Here is a 17,282-nt window from a genome sequence, read left to right as displayed (position 1 = left end):
GAATGTTGGTGAGAGAGATCCGATGGTTAGGATAGGACAATATTTAAGCCATGGGAAGGATAATTCTAGAGCCTTCCCCTGAGGTCCACCCTCTGCCTAATGGCATCTATTGTCAAGAAATCCCATTTTATGCCTTAATAGAATGTGTTTGGGGTGGATGGAAGGAAGTTCCTTGAATAGAGTCAGAACTACATATTCTGTGAACGAATAAATAAGAATTGACTATAATAAGAGAGACGGATCTTTGACCTCAAAAGAAAACATAGTTACTCACATCTATATACTACTCTCTGGAGACTTTATTAGAGGTTGGAACTCTGGACTCTGTGAACAGACTGTGTTTGAGATTTGGATCTTTTACTTAGATACTGTGATTATGTAGAATATTGTGTGGCACTTATGATAACTTTAATATTATCTTACATTGCAGAATGTTGAAAAATAGAAAAAGGTGTAACGGAGAGGATTTTGCTACTCTACTGCTTCCAATATATACCCACATAGAGAAACATAAAGGAAAAATATGCCTATATTAAGTAAAGTATATTAAGTAAAGTAATTTCAATTTACTCTTTTGATACATGGAATCTTGATTCACAATGCATTATAATTAGATATATTTTTAGTGTCTAAATGCATTTTAACAATATATCTATCTTATTTTAACTGTGTTGGATATATACTATCACTATCCTCAAGAATTCTTGATTTAGAAATTTAGTGGGAGGGACTGGGTAACAAGCCTTGCTGTTATTCTTAAAATTTATTCTTAAACTTGGGTTTCCAGATTGAATTATAGCTATAAAATGTTAGTGCTCATGCACCATGATGGATTTCAGTATGCCAATAAAAGTCTTCTTTAATAGAAGTGTAATAAAAACCCGACCGATTATGCATATCAGCAGATATTTGATCCAATTCATTGGAAGGTCTGAAAATACTCATTGGCTTTGGTATCCAAGGTATCCAATCTATTCTTTTTGTGTTTTATTATTTTTTAAAACATAATTATTCTTTCATTTTTAGAAAAAAATCCCAGGATTATTTTTAATAAAAAGTGAAATATGTCCTAATTCTGTTTATTTCAGTAAGAATTAGAGTAAGTTTGAAGTGAGGGTAGATATAGAAGAATATTTTACTCTTGGCTTCTATAGCAAGCAAGGCTAACTTTGTGGGCATGTGACATGTGCCATTCCACAATAGTCCCCACACTAAGAGGAGTTTGATGCTTGGTATAAGGTTTTACAATCTTCTTCATGAAAATCTTAATATATCATTTTTGAGCATGTGGTGAGCAGAGAAGATGCCCTGGAGTGACAGCCCATGAGAATGTTTGTGATTTAGCATTTGTACCCAGTGACACTGTCTCAGGCCCCTGGGCGCAGCGTGCAATGTACAGGACAATTGGCCTGGCTTGCCTCAGGGCAACTGGAGGAGCCACTGGGCTGACAGAGAGACCTGGGACCAGACTGGCAGTGGTGACAGCAGCAGCAGCAACTGCAACAGCAGAAGTGGCAGCTGTACCCAGGGGGCGGGGGGAGGGAGAGGGGCGGGCGGGGGGCCTCCGCAGCCCTGAGAACTGTAGGGGACCAGCCTATCTATTAATTCTCCAAGGGAGCCAGTCTCTGCAGCTTCTGCACAAATATTAACTCTGGCTTTGTGTTGGGACAGGAATTGCTGGTGCTCAGGCAATAAACTTTGTCAGTAAATAACTACAAGATAAAAGCCTACCCAGACATTACAATAGAGAATATAAGAGTTATTAGAGTTAATAGAATTCTTCAAAGAGTTTAGAGTCTCTGGTTTTTAAAACTACTGTGACATTGTAAAACAAATGTCCACAGGCTTACAAATAGAAATTAAACTTAAAGACTGTAGCATTAGCAGTAGACTGAAAATTCTATTTTCATATGATGCTTCCGATGAACAAATTATTGAGAAAGACAATTTTTAAATTATTTTTTGTAATTGAATACACAGCAATAGAATACATATTTAGGTGTTTTCAATTGTATAGAAATCATAAAGCCATTTTTTGGCCTCTTGAAAAACCTCCACAAGTTGCAGGAAATGGCAGAGAAAAACACTAAAATGCTACTGTATAGTTTTTATTTAAAATTAAATTTAGACTTACATGAAACTGATTTTATGAAGAGTTAAATCTTTTAAGAAAAATGATTCTGTGAACTATTAACTCAAATGAGAGAAATTTATTTATATTTCAAAATAATTTATCAAGAAATTTATCCCAATGTTTTCACCATTTATAAAATATTCTTCATAGCTCCAGTAACAGTTACATTGGCAGGAAGATGCTTCTCAAAATTGAAAATTATAAAAAATCAGTTGTGATGCATTTGCCAAGAGTGACTGATATTACATTCATTTATATTGATTAAAAATAAATATTTTAAAATGAATTTTTATATTTAGTACCGTTAATAGCACTTCTTTCCTACTCTTTGAACAAGGGCCCCCATGTTGTCATTTTGCAGTGGGCCGCACAAGCTATGTAGCTAACCCCAATAGCAGGATTTAATCTTGAGGTTCTCCAGACATCTTCTTCTTGAATCTTTACTCTTTACTACTTGAACTGACAGATAATTTTGCCCATTAGAAATAGAAATATTTCATTTTTAAAACTATTAACCTTTCAGCACTCAAAACAATGCAATTGCCAAATGCATTTTGTTTTCCCATGGATTACAAGTATAGGCCCCAACCTCTCAGCCCTCTGGCTCTTCCCTACCTACCTGCTTTTGGAGATTGGAAGGCTAGTTCCATGGTGTGTGTAGCACAAGGTTGTTACATCCTTACCAATGCAGGATTTTTCATAGTCTTCACTCAATTTGATGCTTTCTCAGTGACTTATCATTTGTAACTCAGCGTCCATTTGTCTGACTTCACCCTGAGTCTTGCTCAGCCTGAGATGACAATGACAAGAGGCACAGGTGTTCCGGTGGCCTCCAGTTTGGGCTTGGAAGATTTATGTCTAGACAGCTGTGTGCAAACCCTCTCTGCACAAGGAGATCAACATATCCCCAAAGGATATAATGAGTAAAACTAGAAGAATAATGAAGAAAAATGACAGGCACATGGGAGGAGAATAAACAGGGTATGCCTCTGGTAAATAACTCCCTGAAGGACTCTTAGAAAAGACTTACTGATTAATTGAATCAATCCATCATCCTTGGGGTGACAGCATCAATTTGCAATCTTTTTTGGGAGTTGTTTTATTCCCTTGCTGTTACAGCTTAAATTTATATGAGGATAGAATGAGAGGTTAAAATATATACCTGTTTTATTATTAAAGTGCCAAAATTCTGTACTCTCATTATAGAAAAAGCTTACATTAATTTTCAGAACAATTTAGACTGTGTCAGAGCATCCACATGTGGCTTATAAAATAATTTTTTCTTTCTAAATTATCTTACAGAAATCAAACTTTCATTACCCATCAAAATTTTAAGCTCATTTGTTTCTAAAATCTATAATGTTTAAGGATTAAAAAAACCCTTTATAATTCTAGAGAATATAAAAAGATCTGCTTTTTTTCTTTTTAGAAATAACACAACTTTGTTTTCTTTGTTGTCACTGGCCGTCATAACTCATGATACTTGTGCAGATTTTATTGGTAAATGAGACCCTTGAATGTACTATCGGTTCACATTTTTGTTGAATTAAAAGGCATAGAGTACATAGATGTCTTAGAAATTTTGCTTCCAAAGCTATCAAAAGTGATTGTTTCAAGATGCCAGTCTGTTTAAAATTGGACGTAATCTATCAATCACAGATTTTGTTCTTTCCATTCTTGAGAGTAAGTGGAAGGTAGATGTAATACAATGAAAAGAGGATTGAATATAAATCCTAAGCAGAGATTCACATGTGATGAGAATAACTGAGCCTTCATTTGTTTACAGTGTAAGGATCTTGACATCAAAGCTTCCCTAGTATAAGTGTTGAGTGTGGAAATTTTACCAAAGACAGAAAAAATGTCTGAAGAAAGATTATCTTGACAATCATAGGAAGTATTCAAGAGGGTCAGTTTAGGCTAACTTAATCTCTCTAATATTAGCTATTCATAAATGCATTATAAAATAACAGAAAATTTTCTAACCCTGAAACTGAACATAGTTGACTAATATAGAACACGTACATATGTATATATGTGTACATATATATGTATATATATGTTTGCATATGGGTATGTTATGGTTTTTTAAAAAAGTATAACATAAAACATATTTAATATTGACATTATGCTGAGCCTAATGTACAATATACAGTCCAGGGTCAGTTGATTATGTCTGGGATTAGTTTTATTCTATTCTGACCGTAGTACAGATACTAGAATTTATTGTAGAATATTGAGTTTTTTGCATTTTCTGGAAATATGGTAATCTTGAGTAATTTCTTGCCTATAAGGGCCTTAGTTTGCTGTCTCTGTAATAAATGGGTTGGCTCTCGAAAGTCTGTCCTATAATGTGACCTATTTAAAATGAATTTGTATTTCTGAGTTTAAATTGTCCACTTGTTATAGAACAGTGGATTGTTAGGTATCTGCTTCTCTGTATCAGAGTTTATTTTTTAATAGTTACCAAATGAAGATCTTGGTACTGTTATTTACCAAACGCAAAGATTATTTAATTGAGAACTCCAGAAGAAGGAATCTTTTCTTTCATATACATACATACATACATACATACATACGTACATACATACATACATATATATAGTTGCTCTATTAACTTTTGTTTCTTTAGGTTCAACTGAGATGTTGTGTGCATTTGACCTCCCAGTGTCAAGCAACAACCTGACAGTTATCCACACTTTAAATGTACCTGCTTCAGCATACTTTTCACGCAAGGGGCAAAAGCAAAAACAGCTTTGGTTCTTTACAAGGCTCTCACCATGTGGCCAGGAAGTCAAGTACTGCAAGTTGATTTTCCGCTTCTTGAAATGCTGCCTCAAAGACCTCCTTGTTTTCATCCATTTTGGCATTTCAGCTCCTGGGGGTTGGTGTGTATCTGTGTACAGTGAGAGAAAGGCTACAACCCTTCCAGCAGCTCAAGTCTGCTGCCTTCTATCTTTTCTAGTCCATAGTGAACCTTAGCTGAAATTATGGTTAGACAATCAAAAATGCCAGGGGTTAATGTTTTCTATTCGCCTACCTTACCCCAACATGCTTCACTCTAGTTACCATCAAAGACTATGTCATCAAAGGGGCAATAAATGAGCATTTTAAGTTATTGTATTTTAAATAATTTGGTGTACGAAAAATGAAAAACTCTACCTATGTTAACCAAAGATTTTTAATATAGTGCCCTAACACCTCTGTCAGCTATTAGCCTGATGCTAACACTAAATTCCAGATAGAGGTGGAAAAAAAAAATCTCTCCAAATGACAGCAAGTCTATTCCAGGCAGTTTTGTAAAACAAAAAAATCCTTAGTGTCAGGAGATAATGAAAGTATGTGTTACCTATATGACTGAGCTAAAACGGTGCCATGACCTGGCATTTTCTTTTTATTGCTGACACATCCCTATGTGGCATGGGACATCGGAATTGCCTTCATGTAAATTTAATAGGATTTCCTATCAATGATCAAGTACACTGTGAGAAAGATTAGCAGCTTTCAGGGATGGCTCAGAAACTTAATTGTTTTGCCATTTATTTTTAAAATGCAAATTACACTAGTAAGTCAAAAAAATCACTCTGTTAAAAATACATTCATAATTAACAAACGCAAAAAAAGAAAAAAGACACATCGGGATTGTAACTCTTGCCTTCCGAATATTAGGTTTATAACAAAAGCTCAGCCTAGAAAAATAGCATTCTTCACCGGATTTTGAGGAGGATACAGCTGTACAACTTAGATATTCTTCCAGATATAATCACATTACTGTGCTCACTGCTCCAAGAAAAAGACCTATCCACTGATTACTTTTTAGTAGTCAACAACTGTTTTCTGAAAATTTTGGTGGTTATGATAGTAGTGAATAAGTGGTAACTTGGCTGCAACTTAAAGCAAGAATATGAGGGCTTATTCTCTGTGCATTTCAATCTTTATCCATATACATGTCCTAGAAGGTGGAATCTAACCATAGTATGAATGTACAGTGAAACCTCATTTTAATAGTTATGTTAATAGTTACATTAGAATAGCTTCTGGCATGTATAGTATTTATATTTTAAGAATCAAAGGACAATACATTGGTAAATATTTTCCTCATACATTGAACATGCATGTCACTATAAAATCATTAGATGAGGTTTCACTGACATGTTTATAATGGTATGTTTTATACATGTGTGTATGGACAAACGTATACAAGCTACCAAGAAAGTGCTGGAATCTTTTTTTGTCTTTTATGTTCCAATAGTAACCTTTGTTCCTTTGTTATTTTCAAATGTATATGCATGTATATTATAGACATCCATGCAACACAGTAATGGGACTGGTTTATGTAGATCTGAATGCGTTAAGGTTTGAAGTAGGTTAACCCAATAACTGAAACTTCATAGAAACTAAGAGAAAAAGTTGCTCCATGCCAATTTATGACTTTTCATGTCTGAATTTCACTGCACTTAAAGATGGTGGATTTTTTTTTTAAATTGATTTTAGTGTCTCAGATGGATCCAAGAAAAAATATGACTCATTTGAGTTCCTGACAAGCCTGAGCTAATTCTGTTGTTCACTAATGAAAATCAAATAATGTTTGAATATATAGAACAAAATTTCCTAGGAATTCATAATATTCCATAAACACATTGACCTACTATTAAGTTTCCAAAGGCATCTTGTTGCCAACTACATTAACAGCACAGTTTTTCTGCCACGATAATACAGGAGGATTAAAATACACTCTAACACACAACGGATCCCCCAATTACCACAAAGAGATCTCAAATATTTCACCAAGGTAACTATTGCTCCCCCCCGCCCACCCAAAAATTAATCTCATACGCTGAAGTTAGGAAAAAAGTTCACCTACATAGGGTCTTCAATTTGAATCAGTTATAAAAGAGTAAACATAGCTAATACATATTCTGTTGGCCTCTGTTGGTAGAAATCCACAGCTGTTTGTGTTAGTAAAAGACATTTGTAGATACTTATAAAAGCACCTAGAGTGCAATAAATAAAATCAGTGAGTTATGCCATTTCTGCTTTCTGCTTCCAGTAGATTGAGTTTAGTTATTAAGTTTTACTTTGTCTCACACAACCCCATCAGAAGACCATATTTAAGAATTATAAAGATGACAATTATTATTGTTATTATTGTAACTTGTCTCTTTTGGCCACCGTGGAGGCTCAATGGTAAAGCACTTTGCTGACAGCTGGCAGTTTTCGTACACAGACACACTGGAGCTGCTGGGTTATTCAGTCTTATTTCTTGACTTAAAACACACAGACTCGAACTCATTCGGAATTATTAGCAGCGTGTTAGCCTAAAGGAAGTGACTTAGGGATGTCTGCACTGAGATTCTTGGGCACACAACTTAGGTGGGTTAAGGCAAGTATGTACGGTACAGCCTTTAGGGCAAACAACCTGCCATTTCAGAGTTCAGTTTCAAGGTCATCATGGATGTTTTGTTTGTTTGTTTTTGTAATTATGTTGCCTACATAGCCGTGGTGCTATCAAGACTATGGAGTGCAGAAGACAGGACTCTCAGGCTACTGTGCCCTGGATGACTTTGCAGCTTGCAGAAGCCCACCGGCTGGTTTACAGAGGTGTTAGTGATAGCCAGCAGAGGGCACCCACACATCTCCTTTAAACTTTACAAAGGCCTGGGAGAAAGAAGCCTGCTTTTCAGGAAATCCAAGTTGGGCGTGTCCTGCATATTTGTTTGTTTCAATTAGAAAAATGAGGCCAAGTAAAATTGGTGTGTGTGTGTGTGTGTGTGTGTGTGTGTGTGTGTGTGTGTGACCTAGTGTATGTGGCCTAGTGTTTGTGTTTATTTTGTTAATATATATAGACATTTAAACTCAGTTGCTTCTTGCTCTTCATAAATGCAGGAGGCCACTGCAAAACAAGTTTTTTGAAAGGTCCTGGAGCTGACATACTAAAGCCATCTGTATCATTTCGACCTGAGAGAGAGAGAGAGAGAGAGAAAAGATGTTTTTAATCAAAGGGGGAAAGCTCAGCACCTTTTCTCACCTCTATAAGCACAAGAGCAAGCCAAAAAAAAAAAAAAAAAAAAGACATCCAAGCCCAGTTGCGCTTTAAATAGACAATTTTCTTCTCTTTTTCTTTTTTTCTCAGTGCAACCTCCCGGATAGAAAGGCCACTTATGGTGATTTAAAATCCATTTATAAGGACAAATGAAATGAATAGGTATTGCTGTACAATTAGGCTGCCAGAAAGAGGGCGATGTTTTCAAATGTTGTCTAACAGACCATGGGACATTCTTACAGTTTGTACTGCAGGGAGCCCAACCAAATCTCTACGTATTACGGCATAGTGGTCACTGGTAGTCAAAGTAGCTACTTTGTTAGGAAATGGGAATATTTTTGTGCAGCAACTTCATAGCTATGTTGGTTTCAAGGAGGTTTACCAAACTATAAGAAAAAAATTAATGAAAACTTTTCCTTTCTAGATGGATTATAGTTAATCTGAAGAATTATAGGCCAAGAACATTTACCAAATGCACATAAAAAAAAAAAAGGACTTTCTAGTTACTGACTGTGGGAGCAGAAACACGGCTGTGAATGAAAGTCAGTTAGGCAGTTTTCAAAGCTCTGACCAGGCTCTCTGCTACAGAAGCTTTGCTGGTGATAATGGAAGCCCCACAGCTAAAATTGCACATTGCTTTTAAGCATTTGCTCTACTTCTAAGGAACAGCTTTTACTTCCAGTTGCTATACAATATCATTAGAGTGCTTGAACTGGCCCATGATGTTAAATTACTCTTACTTTATGAGACTTATTTATGGTAGGTTGACAGAAGGTACACCTTGAAATACAAAGATAGGAGATGCTCAGGTCTCCGCAGCTCAGCAGGGGATAAAGTTTATGTGAGAATCGGTTTTGTTTTTTCATGGGATTTGAGTAGGCAGCAGCTCTCCAGTAATTGATTTTGAAGTCTACAAAGTTGAAAAAGCCCTTCTTCCTTCAACACTGCATAATGTGAAATCAAAAGGGAATTTTAAAAAAATGCAGAAAAGGGGGTGGGGTGCAGGCATGAATGGAAGCATGGCAGCTAAGTTAGTGTGAAGAGGTACAAATAAGTAAATTAAGAATCAGGGAATTTAATGGTAGAGTAAACTCACAGTCTGTCCAAGAATTTGGAAAGAACTAAGTGGTCAGAAAAACTGGTTGATAATTGGGGCTGTACAACCGACAAGTCATGTGACCTTGTTTTCCTTTCTCTTGACTCAATATTTTCATCTGTAAAATAAAATCTTCATGTTTTAGTATTTGAAGCCCCTAAGGGAGGTTTTGTGGAAGGGGTGGTAGTCATATTTTGACTGATGATTTGTTATATATCCTAAGTATTTTTAACTTCTTAAATTTGAATTCCATTAAACATGTAACTCATTTCATCAGCAGTAAGACTTGCAAGCTCTTATATAATTTTACCATTCCCTTGCAGTAAAAAAGAAAACAATATTTTTATTGCTTTTGGTTTAGCATTTAAAGTATTCTATTTAATAAAATCACGGGAAGTTTTGTCCTCAAGGAATTTAATGCTGGATACTAAATCTGCAGAGTCTTCTCTTTAAAGACAGCATTAGAATTATAAATGCCTGATTTGAAATAATATACTTGATTACGTATAAGTAGCATTCTTATGTTATTATTATAGCCGATCCTTATATAAGTGGTTATATCCAATTTATTGTATAGCTTGATTATATTTATTGATCATTCCTATTGATCAGCGCAATGAAATGCTGTATGATAAAAATGTTATGTGATATTGTCAGAAGCAAGCGATTGTACTTGTCCTGGTTTACATGTGAGCACAAACATATTGTTACATGCTACTTGGGCCACTATTATCTTAGATATATTATTTACAGAGGAAATTCTTTGGGAATAAAATACAGTATATTTCTGATATATACTGATGATTTCTGACTTGATAAAGTCTTTTCATGAGTAATATTGGTTAACATAAGCATTGTCTCTACTACTAGTAACATGTTTATTAAGCACTTATTATGTGACACGTCCTATGCTTTATATGTTTTACATGCATTATTTCATATATATTCAGAACAATTATATGAAGTATGTATGTTATCTTTATTTTTTAGGCAAGGAGATTTAGGCTTCGTGAGAATAAATAAAGTTATTCAAATAAAGTTATATGTCCTAGGTCATAAGAAATTTTATCTCAGGCCATCTGTCTTCAGTAGGTCTACTTAACCACTATTCCTTACCACTTGCCTTTATTTGTTAATAGAATACTTTACATAAGGCTATGATACAATATTGAGAAGAATGGTAAAACAGTTAAAAGATTTATCATTTTATTTTTTGTTTAAGTATCAAGTCATTCTGGGAAGATAAGAAAGTTATGGTGGAAATAGAAAACAACTGTAGTACAGGGCAAAAGAAAAAAGAATTAACAGAGGAAAGGAGATTAGGAAATATTTCATAAAGGAAATATATTTTAAGATATAATTTGAAAGTTAGTAGAGGTTCAAAGAGTGGAATTTGGAAGAAAAGATGTTTATATCAAGAGAACGGCATGGACAATTGGGAAAATACCAGTCATATTTGCAGAAGGCAACAGTTCTAGTTTGGCTGAAAAATGTGACCTCAAGGAAAATATCAAACTATTTATGCCTTCAATAGATTATAAGCTTCCAGAAGACAGGGGCCAGTTCTTATTCATCATTACATTTTCCTAGACTGTCCTAGCATCATCTGCATATCAGAAGAGATAATAGTTTAACAAAACATTGGGGCCATATCAGAGTAGACTTTCAGGCTACAGTAAGGAACTTTGATTTTGTTCAGTAGATAATAGGTATTGCTAATAGTTTGGGGGCAGGGGAGTAAAATGATCGGAGTGGTACTTTAAGAAGATTAATTAGGTAGCCATATGGAAGATGGGAAAGGAGTTCTAAAACAAGAAAGAGAATGGAAAACTTAAGGTCACGAATGCCAGAGTTAGGGCAGTGGTTGTAGATGTAAAAGAGGGGATGTGTGATGTAGTGTTTACAGAGGGAGTGCTCTGAATGACAGGTGGTACAGCCTGATATCTGAACTGATAAAGTCTTTTTTATGAGTGGTGTTACCAGATGCTTCCGGGGATCTCCAAGAGATACAAAGAAAAATGCAGGCATGATGCACAGATCATTTCCTTTCTAAAAGGAAGCTTAACAGGTCTGTATAAAGATTACTTTAATCTCTCTAGAGAAATACTCCAAAATTCCATTTATTATCCTACACACTAACAATAATAAAAGGTAAAATGATTCAATGGTGGAGGACAATGACGACAAACACATATCTTCAAAGAGAGAAGCTCACATTTCAAAATGAATTGGAATCTTACTTTCTATTTTGATCTTCGCTTGCAATTCAGCATATCACTTGATGCTGATATATAGAATTTGTTATCAGTTGTTATCCAAGGGAATTTGCCTAAACACAGATATAAAAATCAGGCTCTGATTGTATGTCTGCTCTTTTGAGTGCTAGAGTTAAGAGTCTGATAAGCTTCAGTGTTAATATTCTGGTTTCATTTTCACTTTTGATATCAGAAAAATGATAGAGAAAGAGTATTATTTAGTTTTTGATTTTTTAAACACTATATATAACTAGAGTGATAACCTGTCATTTATTATCCAAATGAGAACATTTTTGAAAGTAATAGGGATTGCTGGTAATAATTACACCAGGACAACCCGAGTAAACCGAGACTATCCTGGGAAAACCAAAACATATGGTTTACATATAGTTACATATAACTACCTACAATGTTATATCTTTTTCAAAATATACAACTTTTGGGTAATTCAAAAGAGTAGCATATTATATAGGTTTTTTTTTTAGCCATGTAGTTGATACTTATATAGGACTAAAGGTAACTTTAAATATGGCATTTCTGATAAATTAAATTTTTAAAAAATTATGAAGAAAATGTTTTTAGAATTATCCTAGTCGAAACAATATGAATAGAAAATATTAAAAGTATATAACTGAAAGAATGTTGCATGCTATCTATGTTGTAAGTAAACATAAGAATGTTTACTTAACCATCTTTTAGTATCCCAGAAGAATACCTCCCAAGTAAAGTACTTACATGTACATAGGCTGTAGTTGTAAATGAGATGTCTTCTGAGGCCCTTGATAGCCATAAGAATCAAAGCCGCCTATGAAATCAACTGAAAAGGGATAATTGCCTTAATTAACTTTTCAGAAGAGATAAACAGTCATGATCACGGTCTCACACAGATTCCTAATACAAACCTTTTAATAATCTAGTAAACCAAAAGTGACTAATTGTGGAAGAAAAAAAGATAGTTCCCTCAAGGTAGTGATTTTTCCCCCTCGACTGTGAGATTCAATTTTTGCTTTACAAGTGAGAGAAGAATTTATATGCTCCTGAGCTACCAAAACCTAATTGTAGTAATAAAATTAACTTGCACATTAAATATGCTATACGTCTTTTTGGTTAGAGTGGAGATTTTCTGCAATACATTCCAAATGTAAAAAATAATGGTGTCTCAAGTGCATGTATCTACCAGCAATTGCAGCACTAGTAATAATACTATAGACTGTGATTGTCAAGTACAAGGTGCTGTGGTGGAGCTCATAAAAATTAACTCAACATAGCTATCCCTGCCATTATGTGGTTTATAATCTGAAATACATAGATACAAATAAAGATGTGGAACAATGTCTAAGCATTCAAATTCAATATCTACCTAGGTATTTAAGATGCAATAAGATACAACAAGAGTTACTGTGGTAGACTGTATTTTCTCAAATGGCTATAACAACATTTCCATTCCACATGTGCTTACAATGAGACCTTGACACACCTCTAATGCAGTGGTTTGGGTCCATGGCCCTTTCTCTTGGACCTGGGTAGAACTTTATGGCTGCTTAGATTAATAGAATATGGTAGAAGTGACGCTATGTGACTTCCAAGGCTAGATCATAAAACTGTCATGCACTTCTTTCTTCTTCTTTTGGGATGCTCCCTCTTGGAACACAGTTACCATGCCCAAACTTGGAAGCCCAAACTAGCTCACATGAAAGACCAATAGAGAACCCATCTGGCTGCCTGGATGGCTGAGGTCCCAGCCGATATCCAGCATCAACACGCGGGTATCTGAATTAAAATGCCTCCAAATGATTCCAGCCCCTAGCTGTTGAGTCAGCCCAGTCTTGGAGTCTTCCCAGCTGAGGCCTGAAGAATCATAGGCAAGTCATTCTTATTGTTTCCTGTCTGAATTCTTAACCCACAGAATCCATGAGAATAATAAATAGTTGTTTTACAACAGTACATTTTGGCAGCAATAGTAATTGGAACAATAAATACTAAAAGTACTGTGAAAAAGTTTTGTTTTTCTTTTTTTGATCCTGGATATAGAGGTTGTGTGATGGGGACAAAATAGGCAAAACAACAAAAAGGCTGACCAAATAGATGACAGGAAGGAGAAAGAGAAATAGAGACTGAATGGGATGCTTTAGGGTATCTACTTTTTCAAGTATCTTATTCTATTGGCTTAGTTTTCACTGATTTGGTTTGTTTTCTCTATAATATCCTAAGTGTTACAGGTAGAAATTGGAGCAAGGTGTGAAGTACCATAAAGTCCTTTATGTCTATTATCTGGTGGTGAAATCTTTTTTTGTTGTTGTTAATAGATATTATTTTTTAGAGAAGTTTTAGGTTTATGGCAATATTGAGCAGAAAGTACAGTGTCCTTATATAATTCTTGTCCCTAAATATGTACAATCTCCCCTACTATCAAAATCCTACCAGACTGGTGCATTTGTTGCAATTGATGAACCTACACTGACACATCATTATCATCCAAAGTCCAGAGTTTACATTAGGGTTCACTCTTGGTGTTTTAAATCCTATGGGTTTTGACAAATGTATAATGATATGTATCTACAATTTTAGTATCATTCAGAATAGTTTCATTGCCCTAAAAAACTCTGTTCTCTGCCTTTTTATCCCTGCTTCTCCCCTAATCTCTAACAACCACCAATCTTTTAACTGTCTCCATAGTTTTGACTTTTTCAGAATGTCATATAGTTGAACTCATACTGTGTGGAGCCTTTTTCAGATTGGCTTTTTTCACTTAGTAATATGTATTTAAGGTGCCTCCATGTCTTCTAATAGTTTAATATCTCATTTCTGCTTATTGTGAAAACCCTTTTCACAAAGCAGAATTCCACTCTTTGTCAAAAGTAGACTAGTATAATGAAAAAACACAGATCCTGATGGTAGAAGGATCAGGGTTCAAATGCTGGTTTGATCACATGCCATCCATCTGATCTTGGACCAATCACTTAAACCCTCTTAAAAAGAGAATATAATACCTATTTCATATGATTAGTATGAGGATAAAATAAAGTAAAGAATGAAGAGCCCTGAGTGAGACATATGGTATGGAAGAAGAAAATAAAAGCCCCTGAAAAAATTCAGGACTCTTCTAAGCCTCTGCGGTATAGGAGAAAGACAGACTAATGTTTAATTTGGGATGACTATGGAACTATACCAAGTATTTTACAGAAGATGAATAAAAAGAGAGTGAACCTTTTGTTCTCTGAATTGCCCACATTTGTACATTAGCTAATATAAACAGTACCAGAAGAGCCATACAATAATTGAATGGCAATTATGTTTAAAGATGTATTTTGAGAAATTATTGTCCATGACTGGGGATTTGCTCTAGAGATAGTGTTTCAATTCTTGTTCATTTGGATTCACTGTTGTCAGCATTGAGACTTAATTAAGGACTAATTTGCTGAAAGATATTCACAGCATTTGTTTTCTTGTTCTGAGGTTCCTTTCGGTAGGATGGTCCACACCCTGGTGCTGGTGGGTACAGTGGATTAGAGTAGATCGAGATCACGGCAGATGTAAACAGTATGGTCTCCTCCACTGATATTGAGATCTAAGTCAAGCTCAGATTTGTTAGTGTTGTCGTTTTGAAATATTCCCTTAGCTTGTTTCCAGCAGTTTCAAATGGATGGCAGAAAAAGCCAGATGGTAATTATAAGCCAAAGATCACGGAGTGAAACAAAAGATAACCTGAAGAAATTAAGATGAAGCTTCAAGTCCAGTGGATAGAATCAGGACCAAAAATGGGGAACAAAGCATGAGTCTGGAGTAATGTACCTTCCTAAGACTTGAGAAAAAGCCAAAGGGAAATGAGGTGTGTCCTCAGCGTTGCAAGCGGAGCTTGAGTTGATGGGGCTTGCTCTTATTAGCCATGATCTGGCCAGTGTGCAGGTCGGTAGAGCTGGCTTATAGCTACCTGACTGAGGAGAGCATGAAAGCTCTGATGGAAGATTGCGAGTGTTCTTATGCTTTGTTTCAGCCCAGGCCATGGAAGAGGTTCCAACAGCAGGTGATTCAGAACCAAGATAGAAAAGAAGAGAATCTTATTGTAACCAAGATGGATTTTTGCCATGTCACTCATGGGGCGGGGGGAGGGGAGTTCAAATTTAAACTAGAATCAAACCACCTATTTTCCATAGTTTATTTTATATACATGCCTACGTTCATAGACAAGGAAATGATGTAAGGTCAATTTCCACGTACATTCATTCTCAGTAATTGTTTGGATGCCTTCCTAAAGACCTGAGGGAGATGAATAGGAATAAATAGGGTCCAACTGACCACTAAAGTTAAGATTATGATGGTCAGTGTAGGTGGACTCCTTGCACTTTTTACAGAATGGTGCTTCAACTATCCCTGGAACTCTTTGGGGTGGAGAACAGTGGTAGAAGAAACTCTTATTTTCATTCTCAAAATACTGAATTACTGGGACTAACTTACATTTTTAGAATACCCTTAATACGATTTTGGTCTCTTTTCAGTTTCTTTTATATAATCACATTTATACAGGCTCTAAACAGGCTACTGCTTATTGTAAACTTCTGAGCAACAGGAGTCATGCAACATCTGACAGGTCCTTCTCCAAATAATTGTAATGATGTCTAAATGTCTGCCTCATAGCATGTCTCTGCATTATTTAGAAAAAAGTACCTTTTATTAATTAATTTTATCTCCTTAATTCCTGAAAATAAAAATAAAATAAATTCCCAACAATTGCAAAATACTTAATCATTCTTAAAGCACTTTCGGGTGATATCATTTATCTTTTCAATATTGCTGTGAGGTTGGTAGGAATAATTACCTTCATTTTACAGATAAATACAGATTTATTTGACTGCTTGGGGCCACATAACAGCTCAGGATGGGACTAGAAGACAGGTATTCTTCTTCCTTGCTAAATATATTGAAAAAGTGATTTCCGTTTTTTACTCATGCCATTCCAGAAAATTCCTGGAAGGTTATCAAAGATTTTGCATCATATATTGGATTAAATCAAAAATATTTAGGCTTTCCTTTTCTTATTATTCATTTAACAAAAGTTTTAGAGTTCTTGCTTTGAGGCCTCTGTTGGTTGTAGATGTCTCCCTTTGTTATTTATTTTCCAGCATCTTTCCTCTGTTTTTGTGTTGTTTTTTTTTTTCTAGAAAATTTACTCCCCCATCTTTGTCCCATCTCCAATCTAATATTCTCAGAATATTTTCATAATATTCTGATGTGATGAATAATTAAAGCAAAAACAACTTGTGCTGGATTCGCCAGTGATGGTATAAATGAGATGTTTTGATTTTCTCTAATGTATTTTAAGAGGTAATTCAAGGTTTAGCAACTTTCCTTTGTGTCTGGTAACTTGTGCAGACATCATATACACATTTATGCAGTCCTTTCTTCTGGAAATTATTTATATTCTCAGCCTCATTTTGTGTAACTGATTACAGTAATGTTTTTCAATAAGGATGGCTGTTTTCCTTATAGCCACTTGGAGTACTATCTATGTTATTTCAATGCTTATCAGAAAATGTGAAAGACAGAGGAATTATTGAAGGCTTGAATTAGAATTAGGAGAATGAGAAAGGAAAGAAGACAATGAGCACAAGATAAATGGAGAAAGAGGTAGAAAGCCTAGGACATGCCATTTTTGAATATGGGCAAGAGGAGGGAAAGACAAGATTCAAAGTTGACTCATAGGAATTTGCTTGCTAGGAGAATGTTGCTGCCTTTAATAGAACAATAAAAAAAAAAAAA

At 35.1% G+C, this 17,282-nt stretch overlaps 2 protein-coding genes across 4 annotated transcripts in view; both read right to left on the bottom strand.

Annotated features, from left to right (window-relative positions):
• Positions 1-4,993, bottom strand: part of RNF217 (ring finger protein 217) — a 192,465-nt gene extending 187,472 nt beyond the window's left edge. The window contains exon 1 of the mRNA XM_015600058.2: positions 4,911-4,993. Within this exon, the coding sequence (XP_015455544.1) occupies positions 4,911-4,993 (83 nt within the window). The remainder of the gene's footprint in view (positions 1-4,910) is intronic.
• Positions 4,994-5,654: 661 nt separating this feature from the next.
• The window catches only part of NKAIN2 (sodium/potassium transporting ATPase interacting 2), an 829,945-nt gene continuing 818,317 nt past the window's right edge, over positions 5,655-17,282 (bottom strand). For all 3 annotated transcript variants that reach the window (XM_006926140.2, XM_006926139.1, XM_006926141.1), the window contains 2 exons: positions 12,261-12,342; positions 5,655-8,089 (listed from right to left, as the gene is read on the bottom strand). In XM_006926140.2, coding sequence (XP_006926202.1) covers positions 8,080-8,089; positions 12,261-12,342 — 92 coding nt within the window. In that variant the 3' untranslated portion in view covers positions 5,655-8,079. The remainder of the gene's footprint in view (positions 8,090-12,260; positions 12,343-17,282) is intronic.

This window comes from Pteropus alecto, unplaced genomic scaffold (assembly GCF_000325575.1).
Source record: "Pteropus alecto unplaced genomic scaffold, ASM32557v1 scaffold79, whole genome shotgun sequence".
In the NCBI taxonomy this organism is placed as follows: domain Eukaryota; kingdom Metazoa; phylum Chordata; class Mammalia; order Chiroptera; family Pteropodidae; genus Pteropus; species Pteropus alecto.
This window is presented reverse-complemented; position numbering and strand designations above follow the sequence as displayed.